At 50.8% G+C, this 17527-nt stretch overlaps 1 protein-coding gene across 7 annotated transcripts in view; it reads left to right on the top strand.

Moving 5' to 3' along the window:
• RNASET2 (ribonuclease T2) overlaps positions 1-17527 on the top strand; it is a 53036-nt gene that overhangs the window by 5039 nt on the left and 30470 nt on the right. For 5 of the 7 annotated variants that reach the window (XR_015726173.1, XR_015726172.1, XM_087865651.1 and 2 more), the window contains exons 5-9: positions 991-1048; positions 3859-3926; positions 6039-6152; positions 9220-9265; positions 10678-10752. Coding sequence is in view for 5 of the 7 variants with exons in the window: in XM_087865651.1 (XP_087721777.1) it covers positions 991-1048; positions 3859-3926; positions 6039-6152; positions 9220-9265; positions 10678-10752 (361 nt within the window). In the remaining 2 variants the exon portion in view is untranslated. Of the gene's footprint in view, positions 1-990; positions 1049-3858; positions 3927-6038; positions 6153-9219; positions 9266-10677; positions 10753-12055; positions 12504-17527 lie in introns of those variants that run through there. The other 2 variants (XM_045776217.2, XM_045776216.2) reach the window with 1 other exon arrangement.

The raw sequence follows: 17527 nt of genomic DNA, 5'->3' as shown, positions 1-17527 counted from the left end.
TGTGCATACGTGTTCCGCGTGCCCACATTGTACGTGTGTCGCAGATACCCGAATTCATCTTCCGGGTATCCCCTGCATTTTTGTAGTTTCTTCTTTCCCTCTTTGTGTACGGACTTGTCATGTTGAACTGTGCACACGAGTCTGTCTGTCGTGTCCCTGTCCTGCTGCTCCCATGGGAGGAGGGGCGTTCTGGCCTCTGCGGGCATGTGCTTGTTCCTGAGGAATGGGGTTCTGTGGGCAGCAAATTAAACTGGGGCTTGGGGCCCCGGCTCCAGCCCCTCGTTTGCCACAGACTCGTCAGTGACCCCGACATTGCAGTCTCTGGGAGCTTGGCTTTCTTAGGTCATGCTGATGTTCCTGCTGCTTCACTTGTAGCTGGAAGGACAGTGCACAGCGCTGCTCCCAACCCAGCGGGGAACTGCACTGGTTCTGGGGTGCTAGGTCAGCCTGTTGACACTGGAGACACGTCAGGGGTCTAGGAAGTAGATTTGGCGGCCTGGGAACTCAGCTGCATCTGAAGACTGGGAGTTGACACGTCCAGAATTAGACGTGGGGAAGTAGGGAGGGGATCCGTGCATGGGATTTTAAGAAACCGTACTAGCTGAGCCTGGGTCATTGGCAGGTGCGCTGTGAGCACCGTCTGTATGCTGTCATTGAGCCTCATCCTCCTGTAAAGAGAGGGAGAAGTGCCCTGCGGGTGGGGGTGGAGATTGGCTTGGCTGGGGGTGGAGAATTCAGGACGGGGCCTGACTCCCTAGCTCCCCCTACTGGCTCGTTTCATTTGCTTCCTGGGGAGAGAGTCCTGTTGCCTTACTCCTGGAAGGGTTCTTTGGTGGCCCTTACCTGAGCGTTCCTTGTTAAGTGACTCACATGGCCTTAGAGTGTCTCTGCCTTTGCTCCTTGTAGGCGTTAATGGAAGTGTTGCCTCCTGTCATTTGGAGCTCATCTCAACCAAGACTAATTTCTGTTGTTTTTCATTTTAATTTCAAGGCCCGATAAAGCAGAAGAATGTAATGGATCATGGCCCTTTAATTTAGAAGAGATTAAGGTATACAGTGTTCGTTATGTCGCTCCTGCACATACCGCACTCAGGTGTCTCCTCATAAGTGTACCCTCAGCGTCATGCTTTCAGATGAGGACTCACGATCGTATTCACCAGGATTCAACCCCTGCCACTTTTTCGGATTTATGGATCCCCAAGACAGTTCCACACATTAAATCCAAACTAAGCTTTCTCCCCCACCTGGGACCCACACCACTACAGGTGAACTGTATGAAGTGACAGCAGACGAAGGTGAAGCTGACCCCGACCATCCCCCGCCAGCCCACGTTAGTCCCCGGTCCCCTGTGCCTCCGGCCAGCATTTCTAGACCGCTCTGGCTCAGAGGACAGGCGCAGGGTACTATTCCTGTCCTTTCTGGCTGTGGACGGCTGGGTTTCCAGGTAGGGCCTGTGAGCAGGAAGGAAGGGGTAGGCCTTCCCAGCACAAAGGCCAGTGTTACTGCATATCCCAGGGAACGGCTTTTATGAGCACTGCTGGCAGATGTTCTCTTTTGAGACACTTCGCTGTGCATCAGTCATTTGTCTGGTAACAAGAACCTGGATTTATAGGGCAGGGTCTGCCAGGTCACTGGGCCTCCTGAAAACATGAGGTAGCATCAGGATTTGCTAGAATGGGGGTCCTTCCTGGGCTATGAATATATGGCCCCCAAAAGGACAAGGTAGGAAGTTCCAAACCCTTCACACGTTCTAGTCCACATGGCATTCTTTTCTCCTCTTTCCTTCCTGTGAGGACCTTCTCTGGCATGAGCCTGGAGGCCTGAGTCTGAGGACCATCTGTGAGAACTATTAGTGCACCCCAAAGCCTGGCAACGTCTCGTTCCTCAGACACACATCCCCCTTCCCAGACTCACTTTAGCTTGCCGAATACCGCAGGACTGCTCCTGGTTCTAGAGTCTCGTGACCCGATGGTGGAATTGCAGATGACAGCGTGCTGAGTGCCTCCAGCATTCCCATCCGAGGGAGAAAGAGCCCCGGCTGCCATGTTTGCATGAGAGCTGGCATGGGGTACGGGCCAGGCCTGGAGAGCCCAGTGGGCAGAGGCCGTGGGAGTGGAGAGCAGGAGGGGATCCCAGAAGCCGAGTGAACAGGGCTCAGTGACTCCCTGGGAGAGAGGCTTCATGTGGGGCTCTGGATAGGGGCTTTGCTGGAGGTGTCCTTCCTGACATGGGGGTGCTGGCTGGGGACTGGGCTTTGGCAAGTATGTGGTTGACAGTCAGCTTTGGACGCGTTGGGTTTGACGTGCCCTGGAAATGTCCAGGTGGGGTACGTGTGTCTGTCACAGGAGCAGTCTGGGCTAGAGATGAACTTTGGGTGCGATCAGTGCATAGACAGTATGAAGCATACAGGTGGGAACACGGATGGGGTGGAGAAGCAGGAACAAGCCTGGAACAGAGATGGGGGGTCATGTGACGGAGTAGCCAGAGGAGGGGAGGGGAGGAGGCAAGACAGGAGAAGGGGGATTCAGGAAGGAGCGCTGATGGGGTTCCTAAAAGGAAGGTTGAAAATGCCCTTTCAGTTGAGCAGCCTGCCGGGCAAGGTGGGGATGTGGCCGCAAGCTACTCTTTGTTCAGAACACAGCTGGTTTACTTGTTCTGTCCCAGAAAGCCCAATTTAGCGTAGGTCCCCCACAAATGTGGCCTACTCTCCACTATGTGGGGCTGGTGGGAGCTGAAGCCCGAGTGTGGGAGGTGCAAGATGGGAGGACATGGAGACAGTGAGGCAGACCGCTTCCTGGGAAGTTTGGCCGTGAGAGTGTGAGGACAAGGTTTCTCAGGCAGGCGACACGAGGGGGGTCCAGTTGTTCAGTGACTGGCGGGTAGTGGGGGGAGTGGCAAATACGGGAAAGCGAGGTCGCCCAGAGTTTGTTTAGACACTGTTTTAACTGAACCTTGTTTCTGATCTAATGGGTTTGTAGAAACTGAAAAGTAAACCTGAACGCTGTTCAATTTAGGGCAACTATCTTCACAGCATAGGGGGGCCCAGCCCGCTCAGCCCGGATGAGCTCCTTTCTGGGGGAAGGAAAACCTGAGTTTTGTGGCGTGTGTTTTAATTAGTAGATGCTACTCTTTAGAGCAGTCTCAGAAACCTAACGCAGAAAAATTGAGTGGCAGGTGCAGAGTTCCCACGTATGTCCCCCGAACACACACACCGTGTCCCCTGTGGTTGAACCGTGTATTTGTGTGGCATGCTTGTCGCGGGATCGATACTTTGTCGCAGGCGGACACTGTGTGGTTCCCAGTAGGCTCGCTCTGTGTCAGAGGTGTATGGGTTTTGATAGATACGTAATGACATGCATCCCCGTTATACAATATAGCAGAGTTCGCTGCCCTAAAATCCCTTGTTCTCCACCTATCCTCTGCCCTCCTCCGGCCCCTGACACCACTGACCCTTCACTGTCTCCGTACTTTTGTCTTTTCTAGAGTAGCGCACATTGGGACTCACAGCCTTTTCAGATTGTCCTCTTGCACTCAGTGATGTGCATGGAAGGCTCTTCCGTGTCCTTTCCTGGCTTGATGGCTGGTTTCTCCTTAGAGCTAACATTCCCTTGTCTGGCCGGACCATCATGTGTTGACCCACTCCCCTCTGAGTGCTCCTGTTTTCCAATGCACTTTCATGATTAGTCAGATTTCACTTTTATATGTGTTTTAAGAAACACTTCATGCAGAACAAGGACAGAATCGTTTTACTCACCTGACTTACTGATTACAGAGGTCAGTTCTCTTAATGTATTGGTTTATCAGATTTGCCTTCTAGGTGTTGAGTTTTTTTTTTTTTTTTTTTTTTTTTAATGCACAGGACCTTCTGCCCAAAATGAAGATGTACTGGCCTGATGTGATCCATCCGCTAAATCACAGCCATTTCTGGTGAGTGCAGGAGCCCCATAACCTCAGGGGGGGACCGCACGGGGCTGGGGGCGTGGGGACAGACCACGGGGCTGCCCTTCTGAGCCACGGATGTGTGAATGATTTTTTATTTGGGGTGCCATTTTCAGGGCCTTTCTCTAATAGATAAAAAAAATGAGGGCAAGGGGCACCTGGGTGATTCAGTCAGTTAAGCAGCTGACTCTTGATTTCAGCTCAGGTCTTGATCTCAGGGTTGTGAGTTCGAGCCCAGTGTTGGGCTCTGTGCTGGGCATGGAGCCTATTCGGAAAAGAAAAATGCAGGCAAGTGGAATTTATAGACTTGCTCTTAATCTGCTATTTCGTTCATCACTTGGTTTTAGATTCACCTCTCCTGAGGTTTCACTAAGCCAAATACATGCATATCTAAGGAGCAGTCGCTCCAACACAGGCGGGAGAGAATGTTTTTTAAAGGCTTTGTGCTGTTGTCATGAGATACATCAAGAAAGAAGAGGCGCTTCAGAAGATCTCGGTCCCATGCTACAACTTAGGGAGGACAGGGTGAGGTCCCACCTGCGGCTCTGCCCGCAGCCTGTTCCAGAAACGTCTTTAAGTGTAGCGAGAGCTGAGCCAAGAAGAAAAATGCTGTGTTTAACTCAAGATAGCTTTTTCAGTCATTGCTTTTGAAGAAGGTAAAAGTAACATTCCTTCTATTTACATTATATTAACCAAAAATAATTATTGTCTCTGCCTCACTCCAGTGTGGCAATTTATAATTCACATCGCAATTATTCAGATTTTGTCCAAAATGATTAATTCAATTTGGAAATACTTGTGTGTAGAATATTCAGGAAAAGAATGAAGTGTAGATGGAAGCTTTCTGAAACCATGGAATGGTGCTGAGCACCCCGGGGTCCCTGGTGCTCTGGCAGACACGTGTGGCAGGGACGTGGCTCTGGGGTCCACCCCCCCACCCCACCCCGCCCCCAGCTCTCTTCAACAGGAGCAGCACTCAGAGTCAGGGAGAGGAATGGCCTGGGTCCCCGGTGCGTGTTCTGCGCAGCCGCGTTCCAGACAAGGCTTACCCAGTACTTGACGGCGACTGAGCTGGAATGGGGGATGGGGAAGCAGGGAAACCCTCTGCAGCCCTTCACAGTGCATGTAACAGTGCCGAATCTGTGCAGAGTATGCCAAGTACGGTTTTCCCACTTGTTCCAGTGTTCCAGGACATAGTCAGTCACGTTGTTGGTGCCAGGTGACTTAACAATAAATCAGATACCCATAAAGAAGGTGGCCTGAGCTGGTCCTTGAATGTAATCCAGGTAGTGCGGGCAGAGCACACGTGTGTGTTTGTGCTCTCGTAAAGGCAGAGTGATGCTTTTTCAGGTTGAATAGTAAGTGGAATATCTAAAAACTTTTGTTCTAAATGCAGAGATGAATATCCCACTCTCGTTAGTACTTATGCTCCTAGAGCCCGAGTACGGGGCAGCTGCTGTCACTGGCCCCCTCCCTGCGTGTGGCGTTGGGTCATGCTTCACTGTTGCCCAAATTCCCTTTGCTGTGTGAGTTTCTAGAGGGTCCCAGAGGCACTTCGGCCTGTCCACCTCGGCTTTGTCGTTGGAGGCCGGAGGTGGAGGAGGGCTCCTGTCTGAAAACTGTCCTCTTTCATCCCAAATAGGAATCAAGTTTGCACAGTACATGGTCTTGGTATTACTTCATGCTTGAGATAATTCTCTAAGATTAAATCTGTTCATAAAATTGGCCATATTGAAAAACGCCATGGACACAGCCCTCTGCAAAGTAGGATTTCTATTTGTTTTTTGATGCTTGTTTGAAAAAGAATGAGAGTTGGGTGAGGCTCAGTTTGGTGAGCAGCCTCACTGTGGAAGGTGTCCTGGGCCTTAACATCGCCTCTCATCCTGGACGGCGGCCCCCGGGTCTGCTCGTGGGCCCTGTTGGCGGGCGAGAGGGCCACATCATGGTCACTTCTGCCTGGTAACTGACCATTTCGTGTTAAATGAAAAATGTCCAGTTCCATAGGATGTGGGATTCAATGTTGGACGTATGCTAACAGTGTGCTAGTAGGTTCTGATCCTTAAGTTAAACTTGATCCAAACGTAATAAATACTCTCCCAGGAAGCACGAGTGGGAGAAGCATGGCACCTGTGCTGCCCAGGTAGACGCCCTCAACTCGCAGAAGAAATACTTCGGTGGAAGCCTGGATCTGTACCAGCAGCTGGAGCTTAACAGGTAGGGGCCCTCTGCGGCCTGGTCCTCCCAGGCAGCGGAACCGTCCTGGGGAATCCTAGCATCTCCCACCCAGCCTTCCAGATCAGTCTGGGCCGTGGTCACGTAGAGTAGCCTTGGAGGCGTAGGTCCCTCTCTGCGCTTGGACGCCATCGGACGGTGAGTTGGCCCGAGGAAACAAGGCTGGCCAGGGCATGCGTCTTCAGCCGGGACTTCTGATGGAAGTCTATCGCGTTAACGCGACAGGTTTGTAAAGACCGCGCGTCGCTCAGTGTTTGGATCTCTGCTCTAGTGCTTCTAGCACGAGCAGGAGGAGGTGGTGGGCAGGGGTCCTCAGAGCCTAGAAATTACCCAGGCCTCGTAAAGACCACCTCCAGATGGCCCTGCCGAGGGCCTGGGCCCCACCTGCTCATCAGGCCCGCCCGTGACCCGAGCTGGGGGCGAGGCTGGCTGTCCACTGAGCATTTCTGGTGACCAGGTGTGTGAGGAATTCTTGGTCTTCTTCATCTCAGTGGTCACATAATAAACCCGTGACCTTGCGTTAAAAGACTAGGACGGGAAATTAGACAGTTTGCTTTAGTTAGAACAGTCAGAATCCTATCACGCGCCTTTGCTCTTCACCTGTGTTTAAGCTTGTGAATCACATGTGCTTGGCAGTCGCCTAAGCCCGCATGGGTTCTCTGCACGTGCGGGCTACTCCCCTGGCGTACAGAGGCATGGCCGCCCCCTTTTCCCTGGGATTGGGGTGGGGTGGGTGCAGTGCTGGCACAGGAGGGGCGAGCGCCTGTGGGGAGAACAAGATGGCCTGAACTGCGCCCTGCGAACGAGGCCTCAGAGCCATGTGTGCCTCGGATCCTGCGGCTGACGCTGGCCGGCTGTGCTATGTGTCCAGTTTCTAGTCTTTGGGTCTTACTTCCGTGCTGGACGATGCCAGAAGATGCCGGAGGGGTCACCTCAGGTTCCAACGCCCTCCCGCTCTCGGACCCGCAGGACTGAGGACTGCCACTCGGGGGGTACACGGGGCCATGCGGGCCTGCTCCCGCACGCTGGGCTTCTCTGCAGGCTCTCTTCGCAGAAGGAGCAAGACCTTTGGGAACATTTCCTCACCCCAGAAGTGTAGGCGACACCCAGTTCCGACGTCATGGTGAGAGGTAACCGGGAGAGTTTCCGCGGAGCGCACGGGCGGAGCAGGATCCATCCGTGATCCCTCTGCAGAGAGGAGGCGGCCCCGAGTTTTCCTGATGCACGAGCCGCGCGGGGTCCGGCTTACTCCCCAGGCCTGGTTTGCTGAATTGGGTGGGGAAAGGACAAGGAATGGGGACTGCTGAAAAGCTTTTTATAAAACATCTAAATAATCCGTCCCTTCATCCAGCAACTATTTATTAAGTGCCTCCTGTTTACACTTTTTGAATCTCTGCAGCTTTACGTGTGTACACGCCTGTGCAGGATCCCCAGTCGTGGGGTCACTGCAGCATCAGAAAGGCCGTGGCCGTCGGGTGGGGGCGCCTGCTTATTCCCTCCTGCAGAAATCCTGCAGAAATGCGTGTTCAGGGCCTGCTGAGCACAGCGTGTGCTGAGGTGTAATGTCCGTTAGACTACGTGGGAATAGAGTTGTAGAGAAATCAGACTCTTACCCGGTTCCTCCAAGGAAAAGCTAAAATCTCAGTACTCGCAAAATCAGGAAGTCAAAACATAAAATCCTTTGTATTTTTCTCTATTATAAAGCATTACCACAGATTGTCTTTTTCTCAGAGGGAAGCCTGTCATATTATCATAAACCAGCAGTGTTTTATTCACTTTATCATATGAAGGTAGCAAACCTGAAAAAATGCAAAATATCGTGAACCGAAGATCTTGGATAACCCACACAGGCCAGGGAATTAATGCCAAACTAATCTTAATGCTGTAGAAAACAGTACAGATTAATTTGGGCTGAATGCCAGGCTTCCCCAAATATTTCTCTCTCTGCCTCACTTCCTTGGTGACCTGACTCTTCAGCAATGCTGCCCAGTAGAAATATAACGCAAACCACATATGTAGCTTAAAATTTCCTAGTACCTCATTGAAAAGAGCAAAAAGAAACCAATGAAATTGGTTTTATATTATTTAACCCAATATACCCAAAATATTACATCTTGAGATAAATATTTAAAAATTTGTGAATTTTGCATTTCTAGAGCCAGAGCCTTTGAAACCTGGTGTTTACGCAGCACAGTGTGAGGGCAGAAGCGGGCATGATTATTTCTAGGCTCCGAGGACCCTTGCCTACCACCTCCTCCTGCCTGGGCCAGGAGCGCTACCTCAGAGATCCAGACACTTGGTGGCGTGCAGTCTTTACAAAGTCTGTCTTGTTAACGCCATATATACTGTTGCCAGAAATCACGGCTAGAGGAGGCGTGCCCTGGTCAGTTGGGTTTTCCTCCGGCAGACTCCTCTGACGACGTCCATGTCCAGAGAGGCAGCCCGGGTCTCTGTCTGCTCCGGGTGGTCGTAGCCTGGATAACCCAGGGAGGCGCGATGGGGGCTCGAGTGTGGTTTTGGGACTATTAATCTGAGGCTTGCTTATGTTGTGCTCCGTGATTTAACAGGTACACTAGTCCTGCGGTATTTTGATAGGATAGCTGGTCAAAACCATATGCTTTAGGAAATGATTCAAGTCTGTGGGTGTTGAATATATTTAAGGATTTGACCAAGTGTGGTTTTCTAGGATAAGCCTGGAATCCAAAATCAGTTGCTAACTATCTTTTGAAATAGGCTTTGCAAATAGGTGGTAACGTGTGTGCCAGCTCCAGTGGGTACTGGCCGTCTGGCCACTGTTGGGAAGGGTCCAGGTGCTGGAGAGAGAACTCAGATCAGCAGTGTGCGTGCTGTGGGGGAGGGGTGGTCGGGGAAGCCCCAGCACCATTTATATGCTGTCCTTCCTCACGGATTTATTGCCCAAAGCAATAGAAAATAAGTGCTTTCTTTTAAGAGTGTCTTCATTTTTATTAGGAACTGTCATGTTCAAAAAGAACGAGAGGAAAGTGTACGTTATTATACAGCTGTTTTTTTTTTTTAATTTAAATTTTAGCATGCTCCAAAAACTGGGAATAAAGCCATCTATCAATTACTACCAGGTAAGTCTTGCTTTAGCTTCGTAATGTGTGTCTGCTCCCTGAGGACGCTTAGCGTCCACCCACGGTCACTGCGGCCCGAGTGCCACACGTGGGTTTAAAGTGACTCCAACAAGCCCCCTCCTGTTTGACTATTTTGTTTCCAAATGGATTATATTTAAGTCTTGTTTCCTGGTGCACATTGTGTGTGAATGGAAAGCTGTGTAAACTGATGATTTTTGAAGCCTAGATTCACGGTCCCTCCGTGAGAAGTGTGTTCCAGGCTCGCACAGGGCAGGGGAGTAGGCGATTTGAGAAGCACATTCCATTTTATAATATTTTGTTTGAAGAAGAAGCCTAAGATTCATTTTTGTTTTCGTGATAAAACTAGAGAAATTTAAACAGACCAGATCTTACTGTCTGGTAAGTGTATGCAAAAGATAATTGTTTTCCACCCAGGATAGCCTGTTTTTGTAAATGGAGTCTTACTGGCTCATGGCCAGGCCAGTTCCTTTACCATCCCCCACCATCACCTTCCGTGGGCAGGTGTCTCACGGGAAGACACCAAGTGACCCCCGGAGCCTGAGGTACTTCCTCTGGTCCTTTTCACAGTCAGCTTGCTGACTCCCGCTTTAGAGAACCTGATATGTTCTCGATATAGGCTGATTTAATCTCCTGAGATTAAAAAAAGATTTTAAGTTACCGATTTTAGCAGTCCCTGGTTTCCAGTCTCCTGACTGCACACGGAGCCGCCATTTAGGTCTCTTGACTGTGAAATCAGTCGGCATTTCTGTGCTATGTGGTCTGTGCTCCACTGTGTAGCCAGTTTCCTCTTGATCTGTTTTCCTCCCTGCAGCGAGAGTGGGGCTGGGTGGGAACAGTGACCCTGGGGACACAGTGTCCACTGCCCCGGGAGAGAGGGTTTACAGGGCCCCCTCGGTCCTCGGGGTTCACGTTCAAGCAGGTAGAGGAACCGTGTTTTCGTTTTTGCCCAGAATGTGTCTATTTCCATGAGAGTAAAGGCACCAAGGACAACAGATGGTTTGAGCTCCCTGTTGGTGCTGCAGGTACCTTGTTAGGTTCAGAAGCAGCAAGATGTGAGCTCACACAGGTGTCCTGGCCGGGGGAGGTTGGTTTGCCTTAGTGCACACAGCAGCCAGGCTCTGGGTGTGGATAGAAGCGCAGGGCAGGTGTGAGAATGGAGATAGTGGGGCATTTGCGGGGCCGCTGTGGTCTGAACGTGGAGCCCAGGTGGGCGACAGCCTCTCCTCGGGGCGCCTCCAAGTCTTGTCTGCGAGCCCGTGTGCCCGGAGGCCTGCGCACTATGGTCAGCTGTGCGCGTCTGTGAGCGTGGAGCCGGAGCGTCCCGTGTGCGTGGGGCAGAGCCCTTACACCACCTCTGTCCAAGTATTTCTAATGCGTTTCTTTCATTTCAGATTTCAGATATTAAAGATGCCCTTGCCAGCATATACGGAGTCATACCTAAAGTCCAGTGTCTTCCACCAAAGCAGGTCAGATGTGCTGCGCTCTTTTTGTTGCTCTTTCTGTCTTTATCAAGAGGACAGGCTCAGTGTTTTCAGCGTCTGTGTGCTCACCACAGAGTTCCCAGGGGCAGAGATGTGTGTGTGCATGTGTGTGGGAGTGTGTGCGTACAGGCATATGCTGTGCGTGCTTTAAAATCTCAGATGGTTAAACACGGATTCGGAGGGGTACATGCACCCCTCTGTTTCCAGCAGCATCTACAATAGCCAATCCATGGAAGCAGCCCAGGTGTCCATCGACTGATGAATGGATGAAGATGTGGGTTATATATACACGATGGACTATGACTCAGCCATCAAAAAGAATGAAATCTTGCCATTTGCAGTGATATGGATGGAGCTAGAGAGTATAATGCTAAGCGAAATAAGTCAGAGAAAGACAAGTACCATATGCTTTCACTCCTTTGTGGAATTTAAGAAACAAAACAAATAGAAAGACGGGTGGGGGGGAAGGGAGACGAGAGAAACCAGGAAACAGACTCTTGACTCTGTAGAGAACACATGCTGGTTACAGAGGGGAGGTGGGAGAGGGGAGAGGGAGACAGGGACTGGGACGAAGGAGGGCACTTGCTGTGATGAGCACCGGGTGATGCTTGGAAGTGAGGAATCACTATCTTGTACACCTGACACTAATATAGCACTGTATGTTAACTATATTGGACTTTAAGAAAATTTCTACACACACATACACACGCACACACTCACACACTCACACTGTTCTTCGATGCCGTGCTCGAGTAGGGTTTGTTTTCTTGAGACTCGGCCCCAGCGGGAACACACCTGCTCTGGCAGGTGGAGTAGGAGCAGGAGGCAGGAGGCGGGTGTACGAAACATTCTAAGTTAGCGATTGTCTCGGGCTTTACATTGTCAGTCTTAGTCATTTTAGCCGTAGATACTTGTCTAGTTTATAGATGGACTATAATTTCTTTTGTCAGCTTTGATGAAGACTTGAGCAGTAGGGTACTTTTGACCCATTTATTCTACGGAACTTCTTCTCCCGATGCCGTGATGCATATACCGCGTGTGCAGGGGGGCACGTGTCTAAGGTGGCGGTGTCTGCTCATGCGGGGCCACCAGGCTGGCCCCGGGGACGTCTGGGTGGTGACGGGGCGGCGAGCTCTGCGGCCCCCTGCCGGTCGCTGCTGGAGAGAGGGGCTCGTTGCTGGTCCCTGGAGTCCCCCCTTGTCCCTTCAGGTTCTGAGACTTGATGACCCCAGAACAGGTGACCCTCTGAGACCTAGGTGCTCAGGCGCCTCTCATTTTCCGTGTTCAGGGTGAGGAGGTGCAGACGATCGGTCAGATCGAACTGTGCTTCACCAAGGAGCTGCAGCTACGGAACTGCACGGAGCCCGGGGAGCCCGGGGAGCCCAGGGGGGCCTGGGGCCCGGGGCTGGAGGTGTGCGAGGACGGCCCGGCCTTCTACCCCCCGCCACAGCAGACCGCTCACTGACGCCCACAGGCCACGGGATGTTGTTTTGAAAAGCCAGAGAGAGTCCCAACCCGCTGCTTGTCGGAAAGCGGCTGCCAGGTGACACGTTCATTTCCCAGTGTCTTTACTGGAAGGCTGCTGTGTTTAACGCTCCCCTTCGCGCCTGCGAGCTGACTCTGCGGTGCCTGTGACTCCGGGTTGGGTGTGGGTACACTGAGAGAAAGGTCTGCTGTGCCTCAGTAGAGGCTTTGTGGTTAGAATAAAGGAAACAGATTTTCTTCTTTCTCCTTAATGAAGCTCTCTGGGTCTTAGACACGGTGGGCACCCTTGGAGGTGGGCTCACGGTGAGCATTCAGAACAGCTCTTGCCTGTCCCTCTAAGTGGGCGGCTTTCTTGGCGTGGGGTCGCGCGGGGCCTGTTCTCAAGCCGGGATCAGGCCAGCAGCGGGTGGCCGTCTCCACCTCCTAGCTCACAGCGGGCTCACCTGCGTCCACTCGGTGTCCTGGCGCTGGCAGGTGAGATGCTCCGAGGGGCTGCAGGGGACATGTCAGCCGGCGTCCCCACCCAGTCAGGTGCCGCTGAAGATCCGCTCAGACCGCCTGGGTTCCTCTGTGTGAGGAGCTAGCCCAGCCACAGCTGTGTGGGGCCACTGGTGAGTCTGGACTCAGAAACGTGGTGACACGGTATAGCCCTGGAGACTGTGCCCCGTCCCCAGGGACCGCGCCCTTCCGTGTGCGCAGGGCGACACGGCTCCTCCCGCTGATGGGCAGGCCTCCCACCTGCTGCACAGCAGCTGCGTTTGTGAAGTGGACTGCCCGAGCTCTGTAAATCCCTCTTAACGTGATTTCTCCTTGGTCTCTGTCCTTTTGAAATGTGTTTGGCGGGGGGGGGGTTAAAATAGAACCCATCTGTTTGTCTTAATCAGGTTGATACCGTCCAAGTTCTTTTATTTAATCAAACACTTGAAAATAGAATTGACTCTGTGCCAGGCCTTGTGTTAAGTACTTCGTAATCCTAAGAACAACCATATTTTCAAAATAACCCTGTCTTTCACAAAAAATCTATTGAATTGAATGGCTGTAAAAGGTCATGCTGTGAGGAAAAACTGATGTTTCATGTTTTAGGGTTAGTGTTAGGGAACAGGTAGGTGTGATTGATTCCAACAGCAAGACGATTTTCTTAAAGATGCTGAATTTCTCATCAGAGCAAGTCCTAATTTTTTTTCCCCGCAGGGTGAATCTGTAAGGCTGTGTGTGTTCTAGGGCTGCCATAACAAAGGACCACACACTGAGTGATTTAAAACAACAGAAATTTATTCCTTTATGGTCCTGAAGGCCTTTCATCTGTGACCAAGGTGTGGGCAGGGCCGTGCTCCCTCTGAACGCTCACGGGGAGAATCCTCCTTGGTCTCTTCCAGCTCCGGCAGTCCCCCACTCATGGAGGATTCTGTTCAGCCCCTGCCTCTGCCCTCCTGTGGCTTCCCCCCGTGTGTCTGCCTGTGTCAGGTCTCCCTCTCCTTAGAACGACACCAGTCATACTGGACTAGAGCCACCTTAACAACCTCATTTTAACTTGATTACACCTGCAAAGACCCTATTTCCATATAAGGTTATATTCACAGGTCCTGGGGATTAGAACCCACAACACGGACACAGACAAGACCGGTCTGGCTGCTGGTCTTTGTGTTCCGTATAGTAGGGTTTCAGTGCTGTGATGCCGTTACTCCAAGGAGGAGCCCACTGGAAAACGACCCTCCTGCAAAAGGAGGAAACTAGGAATTGTCAGAGAGGAGATCTCTGAGGGACCTCAGCGCACTCAAAGCCCACACCGTAAAGGTGGCTTACTTGATCCGGGCCGAAGTGATTTTTTAAAACAAGATTGAGGTTATCCTTTGTAACGTGCGTTTCTGGTAATGCACAAAGACCACAGTGAGAAACACCAAACAACTTCTCAGCAGGTACGATCAGGATGTGAACAGTTCCAGCCAACTGGAACTTTGAGTGAGTGCCGTGTTGGGGGCCAAGGGCAGGCTGCCCCCAGATAGGTCGCTTTGGCATGAAGATTATTTTGAGTTATAAAGGAATCAAAACCCAGATTTGGGAAAAGCTCTTTACCTCCCCCCTCAGTGGCCAAAAAAAGAATTCAGATAGGGGCCCTGCTCCAGGAAGAGAGCTGTCTCCATATGAACTAGGGGTGGGAGACGGGGAGGAGGCGCCCAGTGCCCTGTTTGATCAGAGTCTCCTAGTCCCAGGGGGTCTGTTGTGCAGCCCAGCAAACATTGTTTGCCAAACATGTACTCATTTTCCTCTTCCTGTGAATTGCATTTCTTTCCTGGAAGTCCCAGTCCCCTGCCCTTTTCTTAGTTCAGGATGACACATACACCTCATTTTGCTGGTCTCTGGAATTTCTAGGTCCGTGTGGATTTCCTGTGTGTACACTATTAAATCTGATTTTCTCCTGTTACTCCGTCTCATGTCAACTTGGTTCTTAGTTCAGCTAGAAGGACCTTTGAAGGGGATAGGAATTCTTGCTCCTGGACAGCTGACAGATGCATAAATAAACTTCTGGAAGATAGAGAAGGGCATGAACAGCCAGACCCTGGCAATAGGAGATGAGAGAGGACATGATAATTGAGAGGGGCCATGAAGGTTAGTTCTGTGGAGAAGGTTTGCTAGGATATGTCTCAGCGGATCATTCTGGATCAATTTCTCCTGGTACCCAGTGGGTCCTTTCAGTTACGTAGATTCACATCTTTTATCTCTGGAATATCTTCAAGGGTTATAATTTTATTTTTTTAATTTTATTTTTTGAGAGCAAGAGAGCAACCTTGGGGGGAGGGACAGAAGGAAAGAGAACCTCAAGCAGACTCCGTGCCCAGTGTGGAGCTGGACGCAGGACTGGATCTCACGACCCTGAGATCATGACCTGAGCCCAGATCAAGTCAGATGCTTAACCTACTGAGCCACCCAGGCACCCCTGTAAATTTTATTTTATTTTTTAAAAGATTATTTTAAAGAGAAAAAGAGAGAAAGCATGTGCACAAATTGTGGGAGGGAGGGAATCTCCAGCAGAGAGAGAGAATCTCAAGCAGAGTCCCCACTGAGCCTGGAGATATGGGGCACCGTCTGACAACCCTGAGATCATGACCTGAGCTGAAATCAAGAGTTGGACGGTCGCCCCACTGACAGCTACACAGCACCCCAGCAAGGCTTATATTTTAAAGGGTAGTTTTGTTACATTGTTACAGTTTTCTTCTTCAGGGACAGCATTTATACACTGTAAAGTCTTAAACTTCCTTATAACTTACAGCCCGTTTGATGAGGTTTTGGAGTGGTGTTGGGGTCTGGAGCCAGCAGCCAAGAAAGAATTCTTGAGATGTGTTTGGTGCAGAAAGGTGGTTTTATTAAAACCCTGGACAGAACCCGTGGGCCGAAAGAGCTGCTGCCCCTGGGGTTGTGAGGAGCAACTGATGATAGACTTTGGGGTTGGGGGAGGTCAAGACAAAGGGAAGTTCCGAAGGGACTTCGATCTGCTGAAGAAGACTCACAGGATCCCGGAGGCCTGGCTATGGTCCCGCTGAAGTTGTTTCTCCCTCCAGCAAAGCATTAACGTGTGACAGCAGGGAGCTTCCAGGAGGAAGGTTATACTCTGCCTGCCTCAAGTGTTTGTCGGTGGGCTGCAGGTTATAAGCACATTTAATTTTATCTATATTTCCCTCTGCCTTTGTTCCCCACATCACACTGACAACTACTTGAGGCAGGCCGGGTAACCCTCCGAGAACTCAACCGCCTTCATGGGCATACTTCGTTAAGGGCAAAAGGCAACCTTAGCTTGACATCAGCCAGTCCTCCAGGATCCTGCAAGTCTGCTTTAACATATGACAGTCCCTCCAAGATATATGTTGGCAGTCACTCACCCAGCATGTGATCAGCCACTCCTCCCCACCCCAGGGCAGCTGTTTCTGCCCATGGATCCTGGCCCTGTACTTTAATAAAGCCACCAAAGACGTCTTAAGAATTCTTTCTTGACCGTTCACCCCCGAATCCCAACATTTCACATCAGTTACCACTAGACTGAAAACACAAACCTTCCCAAGTACCAAAATCAATTTTTCACAAAACAAAAAGAACACTCCAAATAAGGAAATGTTCACTGTAACTTAACACACATGGTAATTGCCACATGATGTAAATGACAGAGTTGAGACTAAGCAGCCCTGTGCAGACACATGAAAGCACATCACTTACCCACTGAAAAAAAAACTTTTTAAAAGGCTCAAAAGCAAAACCCGAACTCTATGGTATAAAAGAGGTGCACCTGAAATGCGGTGATTTAAAAAGCAACAAGTAGAGAGGGACAGACTGACCCGGCAAATGGAGACAGGAGGGTGTTGCGGACAAGAGAATCTGTCTGCCCAGAGCATTCCAGGAACTGCAGCAGGGTCCTTGGCCATGTATAAAAATAAGCTCTACGGGAAGACCCGGGTTCCTGAGACCAGGATGCTCAGTGACTGCTTTCCCCGGACAGATGGTGAAGTGGCCGCGTCAGGAGTCTGATCAAAAGCAGTAGCATGATTTTGTCTTCCCTGTAAGGGAGAGGATGACAGGGCCCTGCTGTCTGAGCTGAGGGCGGGTGCAGGCTCAGCCTCCAGGGAGAGACGCGCCCGCGGCCCTGGCCTCTGCCTCCGGGTGTCTTGCCCTCTCTTCTGCGTGGACCATCCCTGTCCCCCTTCTGTGCAGGGGCAGAGGGTGAACGTCTGTGTCTAGACTGGCCGACGACCCTCCTCCCCTTGGGCCTCCAGCAGTGTCCCTACTCAAGAAAGAAACTTTATACCCCAGAGAGTCATTGAAAAGATTGGTATTGTTTCTTTGAGTCGTTTTGTAAGTACAGGGCTGGAGGCTAGGGTTTCAACTTCATTATTTCCAGCCTAGCCAGGGAATCTAAACAAACTTCTCGTTTGAATTGCTTTTCTGTTCTGGCCCAAGGAGATCCAGGAAAGCGGGTGTGTGTGTGTGTGTGTCTGTGTCTGGAGAGGCTCCTCAGACACCCGTCTATCTAAAGCCTGCCTTTTCTTTGTTCTGATAAGCCGTTATCTTTTTTTTTGTTTTTTTATTATATTCTGTTAGTCACCATACAGTACATCCCTGGTTTTTGATGTAAAGTTCGATGATTCATTAGTTGCGTATAACACCCAGTGCACCATGTAATACGTGCCCTCCTTACTACCCATCACCAGCCTATCCCGTTCCCCCACCCCCCTCCCCTCTGAAGCCATCTGTTTCTCAGAGTCCATTGTCTCTCATGCTTCATTCCCCC

This window comes from Ursus americanus, chromosome 11 (genome assembly GCF_024610735.1).
Source record: "Ursus americanus isolate L20-20 chromosome 11, mUrsAme1.1.p, whole genome shotgun sequence".
Lineage (NCBI taxonomy): Eukaryota > Metazoa > Chordata > Mammalia > Carnivora > Ursidae > Ursus > Ursus americanus.
The sequence above is the reverse complement of the archived record's forward strand: the minus strand, read 5'-3'. Positions and strand labels throughout refer to the sequence as shown.